This window comes from Mirounga leonina, unplaced genomic scaffold (assembly GCF_011800145.1).
Source record: "Mirounga leonina isolate KUSES-001 unplaced genomic scaffold, KU_Mleo_1.0 Mir_129, whole genome shotgun sequence".
In the NCBI taxonomy this organism is placed as follows: Eukaryota; Metazoa; Chordata; class Mammalia; order Carnivora; family Phocidae; genus Mirounga; species Mirounga leonina.
The window spans coordinates 22,485,776-22,503,913 of NW_023270323.1; the positions used below are offsets into that span (position 1 = coordinate 22,485,776).

Consider the following 18,138-nt stretch of genomic DNA (forward strand, 5'->3'; position numbering starts at 1 on the left):
ACATATTAGCATATAACATTTATTGAGTATTTGCAATATGTTAGGCACTGTGCCCTGTTCTTTGCCTGGATTGGCTGGCTTAACAATTCTATGTTAGAGATTACTGTTCTTCACATCAAAGATACTGGGGCTCAGAGATGGGATGACTTGACCAAAGTTACACAATCAGTGAATGGCAGACTTAGAATTTAAATTCTGGGATTCTTGCTCTAGTGAGGGCTGTGTATTTACACTACTCTATAAAATAACTGATAAAATTGAGACAAATGACACGTTTAGGAAGGCAGGGAGGACTTCTAGGTGGAGCAACAGAGGCCAAAGAGACAAGATGAAAAATAAGAAATAGGATATGCAAAGAACAACAGCATTAGTGAAACTATGAAATGTGCTGGCATCCACTCAGAGAGCACCCAGGGCTGTAAGGGAGCAAGTTCCACTCCCAGGTTGCGTGAGCTGTGGACGGTGGAGCCGACGATTTCCAGGCCCCACCCCTGGGAATTTCTCAGTGTCCTGGCATTTCGCTCCGAGGAAGAGGAAATCCACCAGAAGGAAAACTCTATTGAGAACCTAAGATGATGTTTGATGGGAGTGTATCCAAAACTTGATGATATGATGGGAGAGGTAGTGAAAAGAAGTTGGTTGGTCACCTTTATTTTATGACGAGTAAGTATGAATACTCCAAATTACTCTACTGAATTACCTATTTATCCTGTTTTATATTACAGTGACTATCATTAAAAGTGTTGCAACAGAGACGCTGGAGTTGCGACTGTAAAGGTCCATTCATCCTGCTGCAGGGGATGGCTTAGTGGACAAAATGGCAGCTTTCCACCACCTATGACACTCTATACCCACAGGTTAATATGCAAGTGGCATTGACTCAGCAGCTCATCTTCTGAAGGAAGCTAGTTCCACAGTTTACTCATATTGGTGGAGGGTCTTTCAGACAGTGTCTGGAAAAAACCTGCCTATCCTGCTTGAATAATGAAGATTCCTAGAACTTTTACAGACTTAGGATTTCCCCCAGTGTCCCGGAAACATTTGATAGAAGTCAATCAAAGAGTCTTCTAATACACTCTTAGCATTGGTGCCCTGTTCTGGCTAGCTTTCTCTTCTTTTTTTTTTTTTTTTCTTTAAATATTTTATTTATTTATTTGTGAGGGAGAGAGAGAGAGAGAGAGCACAAGCAGGGGAGAAGCAGGCTCCCCGCTGAGCAGGGAGCCCGACGTGGGGCTCGATCCCAGGACCCCGGGATCATGACCTGAGCTGAAGGCAGACACCCAACTGACTGAGCCCCCAGGCGCCCCTAGCTTTCCCTTCTTTATCACTAGCCTCACACAAAGCCAGTGCAGTCTTCCCTGAAACTACTTTCAATTCAACTGTTTAATATTCTTACTGTATTTTAGATGTCTATAACAGTCTCTTTCATCACCCTGCTCAGAATTTCTTAACCTTATTATTTCAAATCATATCAGTTCAATAATCCACTTAATGATACAAACTGCTCTCGTATGAACAAATCTTTCACCTTTATGACTTTTTCAACTTACTTTACAGTGACATGCTAGGAATGTTTAGTAGTTATAAAAATAATGCTACCGTTATGTCAACCAATAACAAGAATGGTTCCACCTTAATAAAATTATATGCTTAAAAATTCATCAGCTAAATTTGTATCAATGTGATTGTCCTTGCCCCAGTTGTAATTTCAAAATGAATACAACACACATTAATTGAATACTCACTATGTGTCAGATATTGTTGGAAGCACTTACATACGTTAAAAAAAAAAAACAAAAACCCGTCCTGTTCCTGCTACCGGCTAGTGAAGGTGATGGACAGCCATAAACAGATGTTTAGGGCCTTAACCACGGTCCAGTAAAGCGCCCCAGAAACAGCTTCATTCTCTGTGAACTCAGAGAGTAGTTTTGAGGAGAAACTTGAATTTCTTATTTCTAAATGCGTAGTTTGACAGGATCTTACTTTCGTATTTGAGCTTCTAAATTAATCTAAATCTTGAATGTGCAGCGATACATAGTTAAACCTATAAGGATGGGACCATGGGAATTTGAGAAACTGGAGGGGTGAGATGAATATTAACATAAGCTAATTTTATTCATGCCTCAGGACCTTTACACAATGATTTCCTTTTTTACTTTTTTCTTCTGCAAGCCCATTCTGAGATTTCATCACTACATTCTTCACTGTCATCCCTCAGACATTATCAAAAGGCATTATCGATCTTTCAGATACATCATGCACCACTCCTCCTTCTACTCTTCCTGACTCCTCGATGGGACTGCTTCCATATACGCTGACATTCTAGTTATGCCAAAGAGCCAGCCCTCCCTGTTCCAGCTACCTCTGCCATTAGATCACTATCTCCTTCTTTAATACCCACTGCTAACTGTATTTGTTTATTTCCCACACAGAATGCATGATGTGGTTCATTTTAGTAAGATTTCAGTCCTATTGTCTGGTGATATGGAATTTCTTTTTTATGTTAATTTGTCCATTTAATTTCACTGTAACTTACCGATATCGACATATTTTATCCTTAAATTCTCCAGGTGATTAGTAAGGACATGCAAATGGGCAATCTTTAGTTATTTCTTATAAATTCTCAATCTTCTTCCCCCAAATTTCCCATTATCCAAATATTTATCTATTTCTTCAGGACGACTGCAGGGTTATCTACAAGGCTATCTTCCAGCATTCAGCATACCTTTGTGTCTAGTTGGCATTAGGGCTGGAATACAAGGCCCGTTCATACTACTGTCATTCAAAATGTCCTCCAGCCAGGACGGGGATGGAGTGTGGGAGTGTGGACGGAGTGTGGCTGTCTACCATAGCTGCCACCTGCCTGGCGCCCTCTGGTGGTCACAGGATGCCCTGACTGGGATGGCGGCTAGACAGTACTGGCCCGAATACCTCCTGGCTCCTATTTTGGTCTGAAAAAGTTTATTGCTTCTCTAAACGTCTGTCTCCTTCTGTCAATCCCATTCAAAAATTTGCATTTAATATCATCTGAATATAATTTCTCAGAAAAACCAGAAATGTGGTTAGCTGTACCAACTTACTGGGGACTTCCAGAAAAGGGAGCATTTACTCTATCAGGAGGCAAATTACTCTACCTGGAGTCTTCACATATATATCCTCAGTTCCAGAGAAGGGCCTATATCAGAATAAGAAAGTAAACTAAATTTGGTTGAAAATAATTTAAACGATCATTATTCTCTTCATCAAACTCCATTTCTTCTGGAACTTCTACTCTTCCTTTTACACTTTGTAACCACCCAGCAATTCAAATGTAAAGTCTAGAAATTACCAATAACATCTAATTGAAAAACAAAATGAAAAAGGCTCTCATTCAAGCCTTGGCTAAAGCAAGAAGAGTCACAATTGTCTGCAATGTAGAAACACTATGTGGCAAGTGGAGAGGTAGAAGTAAAGGGTAGAATTATTTTGTATGTTCGAATATAAAACAAATTAGGAAAAATCCTAGATCCCATAAATGAAAACACAGTATCTCTTCTCTGTTCCTCCTCTTGCCGCTCTGGAGTCCACACTTCCCAAGCTCCTCCATGAGCTAGCCCTGCCTATCTCTTAAAGAGCATTTCCTACCCGTCTCCCCATAACTCGTTCATGTTTCGAATCAATCGTGTCTGTGAAGGAGGTGGCAATGTACGTGTTCATTCCTGTGCTTCATCTGTCATTCCAAAGGTTGTTTGGGTTTTCCATAATGAAGTGACAAATGTTGACGTAGGCACAACGAGCCAATATAATAACTGACAAGAGACAGGATCCAGCCGATGGAAGTGAGTCGTAGGTATACCTAACTCTCCCAAGCAGCTGCCTTTATAGACATGTCAGCAACTGGGGCAGGAATTACTCCGCTGATGATACTCCACCAAATAACAGCCACTAAAGACTTACCGGCAGCTACTATGATAACATCTGCCAGCTGAGTATGGATCTTCAGTTGTTCCTTGGGAGTATATCTGTGAGCTATGGTCACCGTTGCATCACCTGGAATGGAGAAGAACTTCCATTAATGGTTACAGAGCTTTTCCAAAATTTATGAATGCTCCAATTCTAGAGGAGATTCAGTGACATCCTAAGAGTAGGAAAATTGCTTTGAAATGAGGAACCAAAGCTAGATAAGAAAACCTAGATGAGGACTTTAGAGGAGTAAGATGGTGGAGGAGTAGGAGACCTAAATTTCCTCTGGTCCCAGGAATTCAGCTAGATAGGGATCAAACCATTCTGAACACCTACGAACTCAACAGGAGATCGAAGAAAAGAATAGCAACAACTCTGAACAGAAAAGCGACCACTTTCTGGAAGGTAGGATGTGCGGAGAAGTGAATCTGAGGTGATATTTGGGAAGATAGACAGCGGGGGAGGGGCCTCCGTCAGCCAACACCGGCAAGTGATAGAGCCGCAGAGCACAAAATTGGAACTTTTAGAAATCTGCTCTGCTGAGGGACATCGCTCCAGTGGCTAAGCAGGGGGTGGAACCCTCGCTAGGACAGTGTGGTCTCAGGACCCTCAGGGTCACAGAAAGACTGGGGGTGCCTGAGTGCGGCAGAGCTCCCAGGGATCGGAGCAGGGAAGCCGGCTGCAGAGACGGAGCCGAGGAGCGGACTCTCAGCTCGGGGTTGCCATAAACCGTGATCCGCGGCACAGTCGGGCCACTGATCGTCCATCATGGACCCAACAAGCGGCAGATCTGGGGAGACTCCCCTTCCTCCCCAGGGAGGAGCGGCATGGGAGTGCACCGGCAGGGATCTGCTGGGTTTGGAGACTCCACACCGGGTCAGGTGCCAGAAATAGAAATGCTCAGTCACAGGCCCGGGGAGCATGGAGTGCGGCCGGAGACCAGGGAGACGGGAGTGATTGACTGCTTGTCCCTGGGGGTGCACTGAGGAGCAGAGCCCTGAGTTCTCGGCTCCTCCGGGGCAGAGATTGTGAGGCCGCTGTTTTCACTCTCCAACTCCAAAGCTGTAGGGAAAGCTTGCAGGGAACAAAAGCTACCGAGAGCAAATCCGAGCAGATTACTTAGCCTGGCCCCCAGCAAGGGCAGTGCAATTCCGCCTCCGGCAAAGACATTTGGGAACCACGGCAACAGGGCCCTCCCCCAGAAGATCAGCAAGAACAGCCAGCCAAGACCAAGTTTACTAATCAATGAGAACAGCAGAACTCCAGCGCTAGGGGAATACTGCACATAGAATTCATGCCCTTTCCCCATGATTCTTTAGTCTTTCAAAGTTAATTTTTTTAATTTTCTTTTTCTATTTTTTTTGGATTTTTCTTTTTCCCTTTTTCAACGAACATTATCAATCCCCTTTTTAAAAATCTTTTTTATTTTTCATTTTTAGAGTCATGTTCTATCCCTTCATTGTAGTTAACCTTATTTTTTGTATATATATATGTTATTCTCTCTTTAAAATTTTGGGATACAGTTTTTTCTAACAGACTAGTCTCTAAATCTCTAGTGTATGGCTTTGTTCTAGTCTCCTGCCTGATCACATTCTCTCCCCTATTTTTTTTTTAATTCCTCTTCTCTCTTTTTTCAACCAACTTCTTATCAATTCCTTTTATAAAATCTTTTATAATTTTCATCTTTACAGTCATATTCCATCCCTTCATCGTATTTACCCTTATTTTTGTACATATATAAGCTTTTCTTTCTTTAAAATTTTGGGAGGCACTTTCTTCTAACAGACCAAAATACACCCAAAATCTAGTGTGTGGCACTGATCTATGCACCAGCCTGATCATATTTGATCATATTCTTTTTTTTTTTTTAATCCTTTTCTTTTTCTTTTCTTTTTCTTTTTTCTTTCTTTCCCTTTCTTTTCCCCCAGTTTCAGGTCTCTTCTGATTTGTTTAGTGTATATTTTTCTGGGGTCATTGTTACCCTGTTAGCATTTTGTTGTCTTATTCATCTTTTGTCATCTGGACAAAATGACAAGACAGAAAAAATCACCCCCCAAAAAAGAACAAGATGCAGTACCAACTGCCAGGGACCTAATCAATACGGACATTAGTAAGATGTCGGAACTAGAGTTCAGAATGACGATTATAAAGATACTAGCTGGGCTTGAAAAAAGCATGGAAAATATTAGAGAAACACTTTCTGGAGAAATAAAAGAACTAAAATCTAACCAAGTTGAAATCAAAAAGGCTATTAATGAGGTGCAATCAAAAATGGAGGCTGTAACTGTGAGGATAAATGAGGCAGAAGAGAGAATCAGTGATATAGAAGACCAAATGATGGAAAATAAAGAAGCTGAGAAAAAGAGATAAACAACTACTGAATCACGAAGGCAGAATTCAAGGGATAAGTGATACCATAAAACAAAACAATATTAGAATAATTGGGATCCGAGAAGAAGAAGAAAGAGAGAGAGGGGCAGAAGGTATATTGGAGCAAATTATAGCAGAGAACTTCCCTAATTTGGGGAAGGAAATAGGCACCAAATCCAGGAGGCACAGAGAACCCCCTCAAAATCAATAAAAATAGGTCAACACCCTGTCATCTAATAGTAAAACTTACAAGCCTCAGAGACAAAGAGAAAACCCTGAAAGCACCTCAGGACAAGAGATCGGTAACCTACAATGGTAGAAACATTAGATTGGCAACAGACCTATCCACAGAGACCTGGCAAGCCAGAAAGGACTGGCATGATATATTCAGAGCACTAAAGGAGAAAAATATGCAGCCAAGAATACTATATCCAGCTAGGCTGCCATTGAAAATAGAAGGAGAGATAAAAAGCTTCCAGGACAATCAAAAACTAAAGGAATTTGCAAACACGAAACCAGCCCTACAAGAAATATTGAAAGGGGTCCTCTAAACAAAGAGAGAGCCTGAAAGTAACATAGACCAGAAAGGAACACAGACAATACACAGTAACAGTCATCTTACAGGCAATACAATGGCACTAAATTCCTATCTTTCAATAGTTACCCTGAATGTAAATGGGCTAAATGCCCCAATCAAAAGACATAGGCTATCAGATTGGATAAAGCAACAAGACCCGTCAATATGCTGTCTGCAAGAGACTCATTTTAGACCCAAAGACACCTCCAGATTGAAAGTGAGGAGGTGGAAAACCATTTACCATGCTAATGGACACCAAAAGAAAGCTGGGGCAGCAATCCTTATATCAGACAAATTAGATTTTAAACCAAAGACTCTAATAAGAGATGAGGAAGGACACTATATCCTACTTAAAGGGTCTATCCAACAAGAAGATCTAACAATTGCAAATATCTATGCCCCTAACATGGGAGCAGCCAATTATATAAGCCATTAATAACAAAAGCAAAGAAACACATTGACAACAATACAATAATAGTGGGGGACTTTAACATCCCCCTCACTGAAATGGACAGATCATCTAAGCAAAAGATCAGCAAGGAAATAAAGACTTTAAATGACACACTGGATCAAATGGACTTCACAGATATATTCAGAACATTCCATCCCAAAACAACAGAATACACATTCTTCTCTAGTATCCATGGAACAGTCTCCAGAATAGATCACATCCTAGGTCACAAATCAGGTCTCAACCAGTACCAAAAGATTGGGATCATTCCCTGCCTATTTTCAGACCACAATGCTTTGAAACTAGAACTCAATCACAAGAGGAAAGTCGGAAAGAACTCAAATACATGGAGGCCAAAGAGCATCCTACTAAAGAATGAATGGGTCAACCAGGAAATTAAAGAAGAATTTAAAAAATTCATGGAAACTAATGAAAATGAAAACACAACTGTTCAAAATCTTTGGGATGCAGCAAAGGCAATCCTAAGAGGTAAGTATATAGCAATACAAGCCTTTCTCAAGAAACAAGAAAGTTCTCAAATACACAACCTAACCCCACACCTAAAGGAGCTGGAGAAAGAAGAGCAAATAAAGCCTAAACCCAGCAGGAGAAGAGAAATAATAAAGATCAGAGGAGAAATCAATGAAATAGAAACCAAAAGAACAGTAGAACAGATCAACAAAACTAGGAGCTTGTTCTTTGAAGGAATTAACAAGATTGATAAGCCCCTGGCCAGACTTATCAAAAAGAAAAGAGAAATGACCCAAATAAATAAAATCATGAGTGAAAGAGGAGAGATCACAACCAACCAAAGAAATACAAACAATTATAAGAACATATTAGGAGCAACTCTATGCCAGCAAATTAGATAACCTGGAAGAAATGGATGCATTCCTAGAGCTGTATCAACTACCAAAACTGAACCAGGAAGAAATAGAAAACCTGAACAGACCCATAACCACTAAGGAAATTGAAGTAGTCATCAAAAATCTCCCAACAAACAAGAGCCCAGAGCCAGATGGCTTCCCAGGGGAATTCTACCAAACATTTCAAGAAGAATTAATACCTATTCTTCTGAAACTGTTCCAAAAAATAGAAATGGAAGGAAAACTTCCAAACTCGTTTTAGGAAGCCACCATTACCTTGATCCCAAAACCAAAGACCCCATCAAAACGGAGAATTACCGATCAATATCCCTGATGAACATGGATGCAAAAATTCTCACCAAAATACTAGCCAATAGGATCCAACAGTACATTAAAAGGATTATTCACCACGACCAAGTGGGATTTATCCCTGGGCTGCAAGGTTGGTTCAACATCTGCAAATCAATCAATGTGATACAATACATTAATAAAAGAAAGAACGAGAACCAAATGATCCTCTCAATAGATGCAGAAAAAGCATTTGATAAAGTACAGCATCCTTTCTTGATCAAAACTCTTCAGAGTATAGGGATAGAGGGTACATACCTCAATATCATAAAAGCCATCTATGAAAAACCCACAGTGAATATCATTCTCAATGGGGAAAAACTGAGAGCTTTCCCCTAAGGTCAGGAACACGGCAGGGATGTCCACTATCACCACTGCTATTCAACATAGTATTAGAAGTCTTAGCCACAGCAATCAGACAACAAAAAGAAATAAAAGGCATCCAAATTGACAAAGAAGAAGTCAAACTCTCACTCTTTGCAGATGATATGATACTTTATGTGGAAAACCCAAAAGACTCTACCCCAAAACTGCTAGAACTCATACAGGAATTCAGTAAAGTGGCAGGATATAAAATCAAATCACAGAAATCAGTGGCATTCCTATACACCAACAACAAGACAGAAGAAAGAGAAATTAAGGAGTCGATCCCATTTACAACTGCACCCAAAACCATAAGATACCTAGGAATAAATCTAACCAAAGAGGTAAAGAATCTGTACTCAGAAAACTATAAAATCCTCATGAAAAAAATTGAGGAAGACACAAAGAAATGGAAAAACTTTCCATGCTCATGGATTGGAAGAACAAATATTGTGAAGATGTCAATGCTACCTAGAGCAATCTACACATTCAATGCAATCCCTATCAAAATACCATCCACTTTTTTCAAAGAAATGGAACAAATAATCCTAAAATTTGTATGGAACCAGAAAAGACCCCGAATAACCAGAGGAAGGTTGAAAAAGAAAAGCAAAGCTGGTGACATCACAATTCCGGACTTCAGGCTCTATTGTAAAGCTGTCATCATCAAGATAGTATGGTACTGGCACAAAAACAGACACATAGATCAATGGAACAGAATAGAATGCCCAAAAATGGACCCTCAACTCAATGGTCAACTAATCTTCGACAAAGCAGGCAAGAATGTCCAATGGAAAAAAGACAGTCTCTTCAACAAATGGTGTTGGGCAAATTGGACAGCCACATGCAGAAGAATGAAACTGTACCATTTCCTTACACCACACACAAAAATAGACTCAAAATGGTTGAAAGACCTGAATGTGAGACAGGATCTGAACGGGTATGTGCACCCCAATGTTTATAGCAGCAATGTCCACAATAGCCAAACTATGGAAAGAGCCAAGATGTCCATCAACAGATGAATGAATAAAGAAGATGTGGTATATATATATACAATGGAATATTATGCAGCCATCAAAAAGAATGAAATCCTGCCATTTGCAATGAAGTGGATGGCGCTGGAGGGTGTTATGCTGAGCGAAATAAGTCAGTCAGAGAAAGATATGTATCATGTGATCTCACTGATATGAGGAATTCTTAATGTCAGGAAACAAACTGAGGGCTGCGGGAGTGGTAGGGGGTGGGAGGGATGGGGTGGCTGGGTGATAGACATTGGGGAGGGCATGTGCTATGTTGAATGCTGTGAATTGTGTAAGACTGTTGAATCACAGGTCTGTACCTCTGAAACAAATAATACATTATATGTTAAAAAAAAAAGAAGATAGTAGGAAGGGAAAAATGAAGGGGGGAAATCGGAGGGGGAGATGAACCATGAGAGACTATGGACTCTGAGAAACAAACTGAGGGTTCTAGAGGGGAGGGGGGTGGGAGGATGGGTTAGCCTGGTGATGGGTATTAAAGAGGGTATGTATTGAATGGAGCACTGGGTGTTATACGCAAACAATGAATCATGGAACACTACATCAAAAAAAAAAAAAGAATTCTACTGGTGTTATGGTGCTATTTCTTCTCATGGCTCTTCAATTTTTCAGAGGCACAGCTTATCAAAATATAATAGCTAAGTTTGTTGCATGTTCCATACCTGGTATTGTGTTTAAGACTTCACCTTCATTAGTTCATTTAATGTCTACAATAGTGTTATGAGAAAGACATTAATATTTTGTTCTCATTTTACAGATAAGAAAGTAATCAGAACTTTCAAATAAAAAAAAAACAGAAAGCCTAGATGACCCAGAATACTGTACCCTTCAATTAACCAGTGGAAAATCAACTAAGACCAAATGAGAGGATGTGCTGACCATCATGAAAGAGCTGTAAGTAAGATTCCAGAAACCCAGCATTTGAAGGTTCTGGATTGACGGGTTAATATGTAAATGTAGGGGATACACATTGGCCTGATAACAAGGTATATAAATACTGAAAGCAGCAAGATAAGTGCACCCAAAATGGGGCAATGTATTGTGGGAGCACAGCTGAGAGATTAATTCTGTCTCTCTTTTAAGGGTGTCTAGGAAGGGTTCCTAAAGGAGATAGTATACTTTTTGGGGTCTTAAAGTATGAGCAAGGGTATACTAGTTAGGGAAAGAAGTAAAGGGCATTCCGAACCAACAGAATAACAGGAAAAAAATGGACTAATTTTGAAGTTATGTGTTTAGGAAATGACAAAGAGGTATAAGATATAACAGGAAGTATTCATACCGGCTTTAAGGAACTGATGTATGAATAAGAGAAGTTAGCAGCCTGAGGGGTTTGCAGTGCTTCAAGTGTGAGCCAAGGAAGAGGAGTGAAAGAAAGGCAGGGAGGAAAAAAAAAAAAAAAAAGAAAGGCAGGGAGGAGGGGAATCAGAGAAGGACTTCCAGTGAGGCCACAGCTGTGTGAGACAGGGCCTTCTCTCTTCTGCTCCTAGGCAACATACAAATGCTACACTTTTAATGACAACAACAAAAACTCCATGATCTCCATTTTTAGCAAAATTAGAAGACATATTTTCCACAGACTCCAAAAAATGTGAGTTACCCAGGGCTGGCTGAGTTAGCGTATACCACACAGGAAGAAAGGCAGCAAAGAAATACAGAGAATAAGATGGCCCAGTAGCAGTCAATCTCTGAAAATGACTGCAGAAATATACTGTGTGAAGGTGCAGGGCTCACGTCAACATGCAAAATATCTCTCTTATCTATAGCAAAGATAGAAATAAATGCAGAAGAAGCCCTCTTGGATCCAGTCAAGTTCATAGCAGCTAGTAACAGAAAGACCCCCACGGAGGAGCCATTCCAACAGGGAGCAGTTTGAGTCTGTGTAAGTGGTGAAGGAGGGAACCGAGGACTGCCTGGCACCTCCTCCCAACCCCTTCAGAAGTACCCTGAGAATAGCAGATCCACGGAATCCAACTCATTCAATGAGGAGTAATTAAAAAAGGATTTGACACAGAATTAGTAAAAGGATGCCATGTGATAACCAGCCCAGGAGAATTTGGGGTTCTGATTCTAGTGGTAGTTACATGACTATATGCATTTGTCTAAATTCATGGAACTATACACCCAAAAGAGTGAATTTTACTATATTTTTTAAGTAAATAAAAGAATACATTTTAAAATGGCAGACCCAAGAAAAAAACAAAAGGAAAAAAGGGTTTTTAAAGAATTTACCAATAAACCAATACACTCAACAACAAAAAGTGTTGCAATGGAGGGGCGCCTGGGTGGCTCAGTCGGTTAAGCATCTGCCTTCAGTTCAGGTCATGATCCCAGGTTCCTGGGATCGAGCCCCGCATCAGGCTCCATGCTCAGCAGGAAGCCTGCTTCTCCCTCTCCCACTCCCCCTGCTTATGTTCCCTCTCTCGCTGTCTCTCTCTCTGTCGAATAAATGAATAAAATCTTTAAAAAAAATAAAAGTATTGCAATGGAAAAGTTGAACATTATGACTAAACATTATGCCAAAAATTTAAAAATTAAGAATGTAAAGTCACAAAACCTGGGGAAAAAAGACTTGAATCCATATAAATTGACCCATAATGGTCAACACTGAGAGAAATTTCAGTAATGTAGCTGGATTGTAAAGATTAAAAAAAGAATGGTGAGAGCAAAAATTCAGATTTGTACATTCAACTCCAGAAAACAGAAAAAGAGCAATATTTATAAGAGGCTCATATAAAAAAAATTGGGAGGCAAGGACTTTATATCCAGTAAAATCATCCTCCAAAATAAAAGGTTACAATTTTGAAACTAAGACCTCAGGGAATATTGTTCCCATGTGTTTTTCCTGAGGAACTTGCTAAATGATTAACTTTAATAAATTAAATATCATATACCTGAGGAAACTAGCAAAAGGACTATTGGAGAGTTTGGAATATATTTAATCATAAAACTAAGACTTAAAAAATATAGGAATTGGGATGATAGACAAAATGTAAGTGCTATTTGCTCTGATTATGGAGAAATGGTACAAATAACAAAATTAGAATGAAAAGGGCACAGATAAGAAAGTTTGCTGATCACCTACTATCTAATGACTAGAATCAAGAGAAAACACTTAAGGCTGATCAATCAAATAATAGAAGCATATTTAGGATTATAAGGTAAAAACATTAAAAGATCATTTTTATTGGCAAATATTAAGTAGGAGACAAAAGAAATGAAATCAGGGAAGAAAAAGAAAGCATTTTTATCATTTTTTTATTAGAGTATCAATAGATACCATATGAAGAAAAGAGAACTAAGAGTACTGTGTAAAGTTAAAACTATTAGAATAACAACAAACCTTCCTAAGTATCAGAAGAACCATATACAAAAAGAAAAAAAAAAGTAAAAAATGAATAAAAGCCATAAACACAACAAACAGAACAGAAAATAATATGACAGACAGTCCAGATCATTCATATTTATAATCATAATAAATTTTCCTAAGTTACCTATTTATAAGAATAATATTTCAAATTGGCTCACAAAGCAAAAACAAAATCTAATTCTTTACTTTATGTAAGGCACATCTAAAACCAAGCTGTTTGGAAATGTTAGAAATAAAAAATGGGCAAACGTGTAGCAGGAAAATGACAAAAAAAGATAAGATGTTCTTATTGTCAAATAAGGCGAAATTTACATTAAATAGGACAAAGAAGTACACATTATAAAGCAAAGACATGATTCAAATGAGCGCACAACAATAAGAAATATATAAGTAACATATAAAAGAGAAATATAATTCATACAGCAGAAATTACAGGGACTACAAATAGAAAAAGAAACACATTGTATTTGCTGAATTTAATTCACCTTTCTCAATAAAGTTATAATTATTGAAAAAAATCAGAAATTACAAGTTTCTTCCACTGCGATTTTTTTAAAACCCTATTTTGAATAATTCTTGGGTCAGATCTCCTGGGTAGCTCAGCCAGTTAAGTGTCTGCCTTTAGCTCAAGTCATGATCCCAGGGTCCTAGGATGGAGCCCTACGTTGGGCTCCCTGCTCAGCAGGGAGCATGCTTATGCTTCTACCTCTCCCTCTGCCTCTCTCTCTCAAATAAATAAATAAAATCTTAAAAAATAAATAAATAATTCTTGGGTCAAAAAGAAAACACAAAATAACTGTACAGAATTTCTAGAAACATTTATAATGAAATTAGCACCTATTAGATTCTATAAAATAAAGGTAAAGCACAGAGGAAAACTCACAGATCTAAATTATTGTATCAATAAAATAAAAATAAGAAAATAAGCAAATCAATCACTTTAAAAAGTTAAAGAACAAAAAGGAAACAAAAGAAATTAGAAGGTAAGGTGTTAATATTAAATAGTCTAAAAGCTGTAATATTATAAGCAGTGAGAGAATTCAATAATTGCCAAGTAAAAAATAAATAGTAATAAACAGCTTTCATATATAACAACACATTAGAAGAAAAAGTGAAAGAAAAGACTCCATTATAAGAGGTAAATACAAAAGGTAAAATACTCAGAAACAAACTTAATGAGCAACATACAAAATCTATCTGATAAAAGAAAATCTCCAGAATAACACCAAAAGACATAGGTAAGATTAAAGAACTAGAAAGATAAACCATGTTCTTGGATAAAAGACTCCATATCATAAAGATTAACAATTCTATGTTCACTACAAATTTAATACAATTCCAATAAAAACTGGTAGTTGTGAATTTTATTTTTTGGAAGAATATAATTTCATCCTAAAGTTAGTAAGGACAAATAAAAGACAATAATGAGGACAGCTTTGAAAAGGAAGAACAATGAGAGGCAACCAACCTAGAAGTACTCGATACCAATCTTATTTCAGTTAACAGTACCACCTTCTGCCCAGCTATACAGAGCAGAAGTCCAAGAGTCTCCCTTCTGTTTCCTCTTTCTTTCATTTGCTATACACCATCAATAAATGTAGAGTATATGTTTAGAACTATCCCAAGGCAAAACTACAAAGCATCCCCCCATCTCTACCTTAGTACAGTCCCCCCCCATGCAGAAAGGTCCCCTTAGACATTAGCGACCCATGCGAGTATGTTCTCTTGAATGAGAGCCTCCCAACGCCCACAAAAATCAAGACCAAACAAAAACCTCCCACTTCCTCAGCACTGATGATTTCAGCATGGAATTGAGAGATACATAATCATCCACTGAGTTGTATATACACATAACCTATAAAGTTTAGAGCAAAAGAAAAAATATTAAGATGAATTTCAATAAGCATAGAGAGCTCTTTTAGGCAACTCCACCCTCCCTTCAATATCCAGTTAACTTGTTATTACCCCTCAGTGAGTCTGACTTGTGAAACCTATGGGAAATATCAAAGTCATATTTAGACTTGATTGATAAGTTTCTTATTATAACGATATCAACCCATGGAGAGGCTTTCAGCCTACTATTCAGGAGACCAGAGGATGATAGCAAAAAAGAGGTAAATCGAGGAGTTAAAGGCAAATGTATTCAAATCATGCCTCAGTCTCTTCTGCCTTTGCCCTTTGCTGATGAGCACCTTGATACCCGTTCCTGCTGCTGAGAGCTAGCTATCCTGCAAACTATCTGCTTAGTTAACCTGTGAAAATTCTTGTCATTCCTGTTTTCAGGTCTGGTGCCCTCTTACTTTTCTTCAGCGAATCCTCTGGCTTGCTACACCTAATCCTTTCTAACTCCTCAACTCTTCCCTGGGGTAACCAGAACTAACAAGTCACAGCAGCTACTCTGCCGAATGATGCATATCTCTGACCCTCAGATGACTTTTTCCCACACTCGGCTTTATCCTCTTATTGTGCATATGATACCAGCCTGGGCGAGGGCCTAATTTTTCTAACTATCACACAGGCCCAGATAAAAACTTTTATAAGCAGAGTCTTAAGCAACTTCATGGTGCCCAGCACTTTACATCATGTTTGTAAGATAGAGCAAGAATAAAAAACTTAGAACCTATCTCCTGGAATCTGAGAGTTCTGTTAGAACTTAATAATTAACTGCTGGGCAAGATATGCTTCTTGCTATATAAAAGTCCATAGTCAATCAAGAATTGTCTACTGGGAGCTGTCTGAGCAGTTTTCTAGGCTATTATTATACTGTAATTTACGTAAAATTGCAGATTGTAGCAAAGAGTTTTGGCAACTAACAGAGTGCCAATTTGAGGAGAAAAATATTTGCTACTTAAAAAGACGCTAGAACAAACAGCACAATATGCTTCATTTTAGAGTAGCTTTTTTTTTTTTTTTTTTGGTTTAAGTGACTTAAAATGAGGTGTTTATTTTTGTTGGGCGTTTCGAGGTCATTCCCTGGCTTCATTTACTCAATAATCAAGAAATAATCCCAGAACCATGCTAAGCAATGGAGACACACAATTCCACAGTCTCACATGAGAAACAGATATGTAAATCGGGATGAGAATACAGTGTGGTCAGGTCCACGTTAAAAGGCAGTTATAAGTCACGGTGTGGGTAGAGAGAGCACCACCATCTCCTCCAGCTAAGAACAGCGCAGGTGCAGTTAAAGGTCTTAGGGAAGAAAGATTCTTGATGTGAGTAGAATTTATTTTGCTTCTGCTTCAATCCCCCTATGCTTTTACTATCCTTGCCCATCGATAAAGTATTTTCCATAAAAATGTGAGAAGGGCATGTTATTTAGCCCAGACAGTTAGAAACTTCTTCTTTGCAAGAGCCGAAGTCTACCTTTTTGCAACTTTTACCATGATTCTAGATCTGTCTTCTACAGCAACATAGAACAAGTCTCACTTCCTTTTCCATGAGGCAAATCTTTAAATGCCAGCTTGAACCTGCATTGGTGGATGAAGCAAAATGGCAAATCCAGTAGGAGCTAGAATCTCACATACAGGCGTTTGCTTTGTCACTTTCCCTGGATAAGAGAAAACTGAATCATTCCTGATACATTAACTCATACCATGGTCTGGTTTAAAGGAGGGGCCCTTGGGTGGCTCAGTCAGTTGAGCATCCAACTCTTGATTTCAGCTCAGGTCATGATCTCAGGGTTGTGAGACTTAACCCACTGAGCCACCCAGGTGCTCTGTGCTGGGTGTGGAGCCCGCTCAAGATTCTCTCTCTCCCTCTGCCCCACCCCCTCCCTCTCCCTCTCAAAAAAAAAAAAAAAAAAAGAGAGAGAGAGAAAAATAAAAGCAAAATACTGAGGAAAACTCTGTATTCATCACCAGAACAGCATCCAAAGGAGAAAAGCAACCTGAGTTCTGGTTTTGGACAAATTCCTCCAGAGGTCTAAAGATTCTGGACTAGAATATGTTTCTTACTCTCTTTGTAAGCTGTGATTGCATCTTGTAGCATACAACAAACAAACAAAAACCTCTCTACAGAACCTATGAAACAAATAATGCAGTATATGTTAAGAAAAAAAAAAGAAGGAGATAGCAGGAGGGGAAGAATGAAGGGGGGGAAATCGGAGGGGTACACGAACCATGAGAGACGATGGACTCTGAAAAACAAACTGAGGGTTCTAGAGGAGAGGGGGGTGGAGGATGGGTTAGCCTGGTGATGGGTATTAAAGAGGGCACATTCTGCATGGAGCACTGGGTGTTATGCACAAACAATGAATCATGGAACACTACATCTAAAACTAATGATGTAATGTATGGGGATTAACATAACAATAAAAAAATTTTTTAAAAAAGAGATATTTGATTGGATACTCAAGTATAGGACAGTCAATTAGTCATTTCTTTATAAGAATCTGTGAATTTGCACCTAAATCTATATATCAAATTATTATTCTTCATCATGTCTCACAAAGGAATGTTTTGCTAACCCTATTCCTGATCTAGCTATTTAACTGTATTTAAGATCGATACCCTCAAAAAAACCCAAATAATAATAAAATTCTCATTTTTACAAAAAAAAAAAAACACCTCTCTACAGAGAAATTCTCTGTAGCAGCTAAATGGACAGAGCCTAAACATACGTGATTAAGATGACCCTTATGTAAGAACTTACTATACATCTAACATTGTTCTAGCACCTTACACATATTATCATACATTTTCCTATCACACACTCTTCACAAGATACCATGAGAGTATTTTTTATAAGGTAGAAACTAATGGATATTAAAGAGGGCATGTATTGAATGGAGCACTGGGTATTATACGCAAACA

At 38.7% G+C, this 18,138-nt stretch overlaps 1 protein-coding gene across 4 annotated transcripts in view; it reads right to left on the reverse strand.

The window, feature by feature from the left end:
- Nucleotides 1-18,138, reverse strand: part of MTHFD2L (methylenetetrahydrofolate dehydrogenase (NADP+ dependent) 2 like) — a 132,240-nt gene that overhangs the window by 64,340 nt on the left and 49,762 nt on the right. For 3 of the 4 annotated variants that reach the window (XM_035004802.1, XM_035004804.1, XM_035004803.1), the window contains one exon: nucleotides 3,937-4,029. In XM_035004802.1, the coding sequence (XP_034860693.1) occupies nucleotides 3,937-4,029 (93 nt within the window). Of the gene's footprint in view, nucleotides 1-3,134; nucleotides 3,176-3,936; nucleotides 4,030-18,138 lie in introns of all 4 variants that reach the window. The other variant, XM_035004805.1, reaches the window with a different exon arrangement.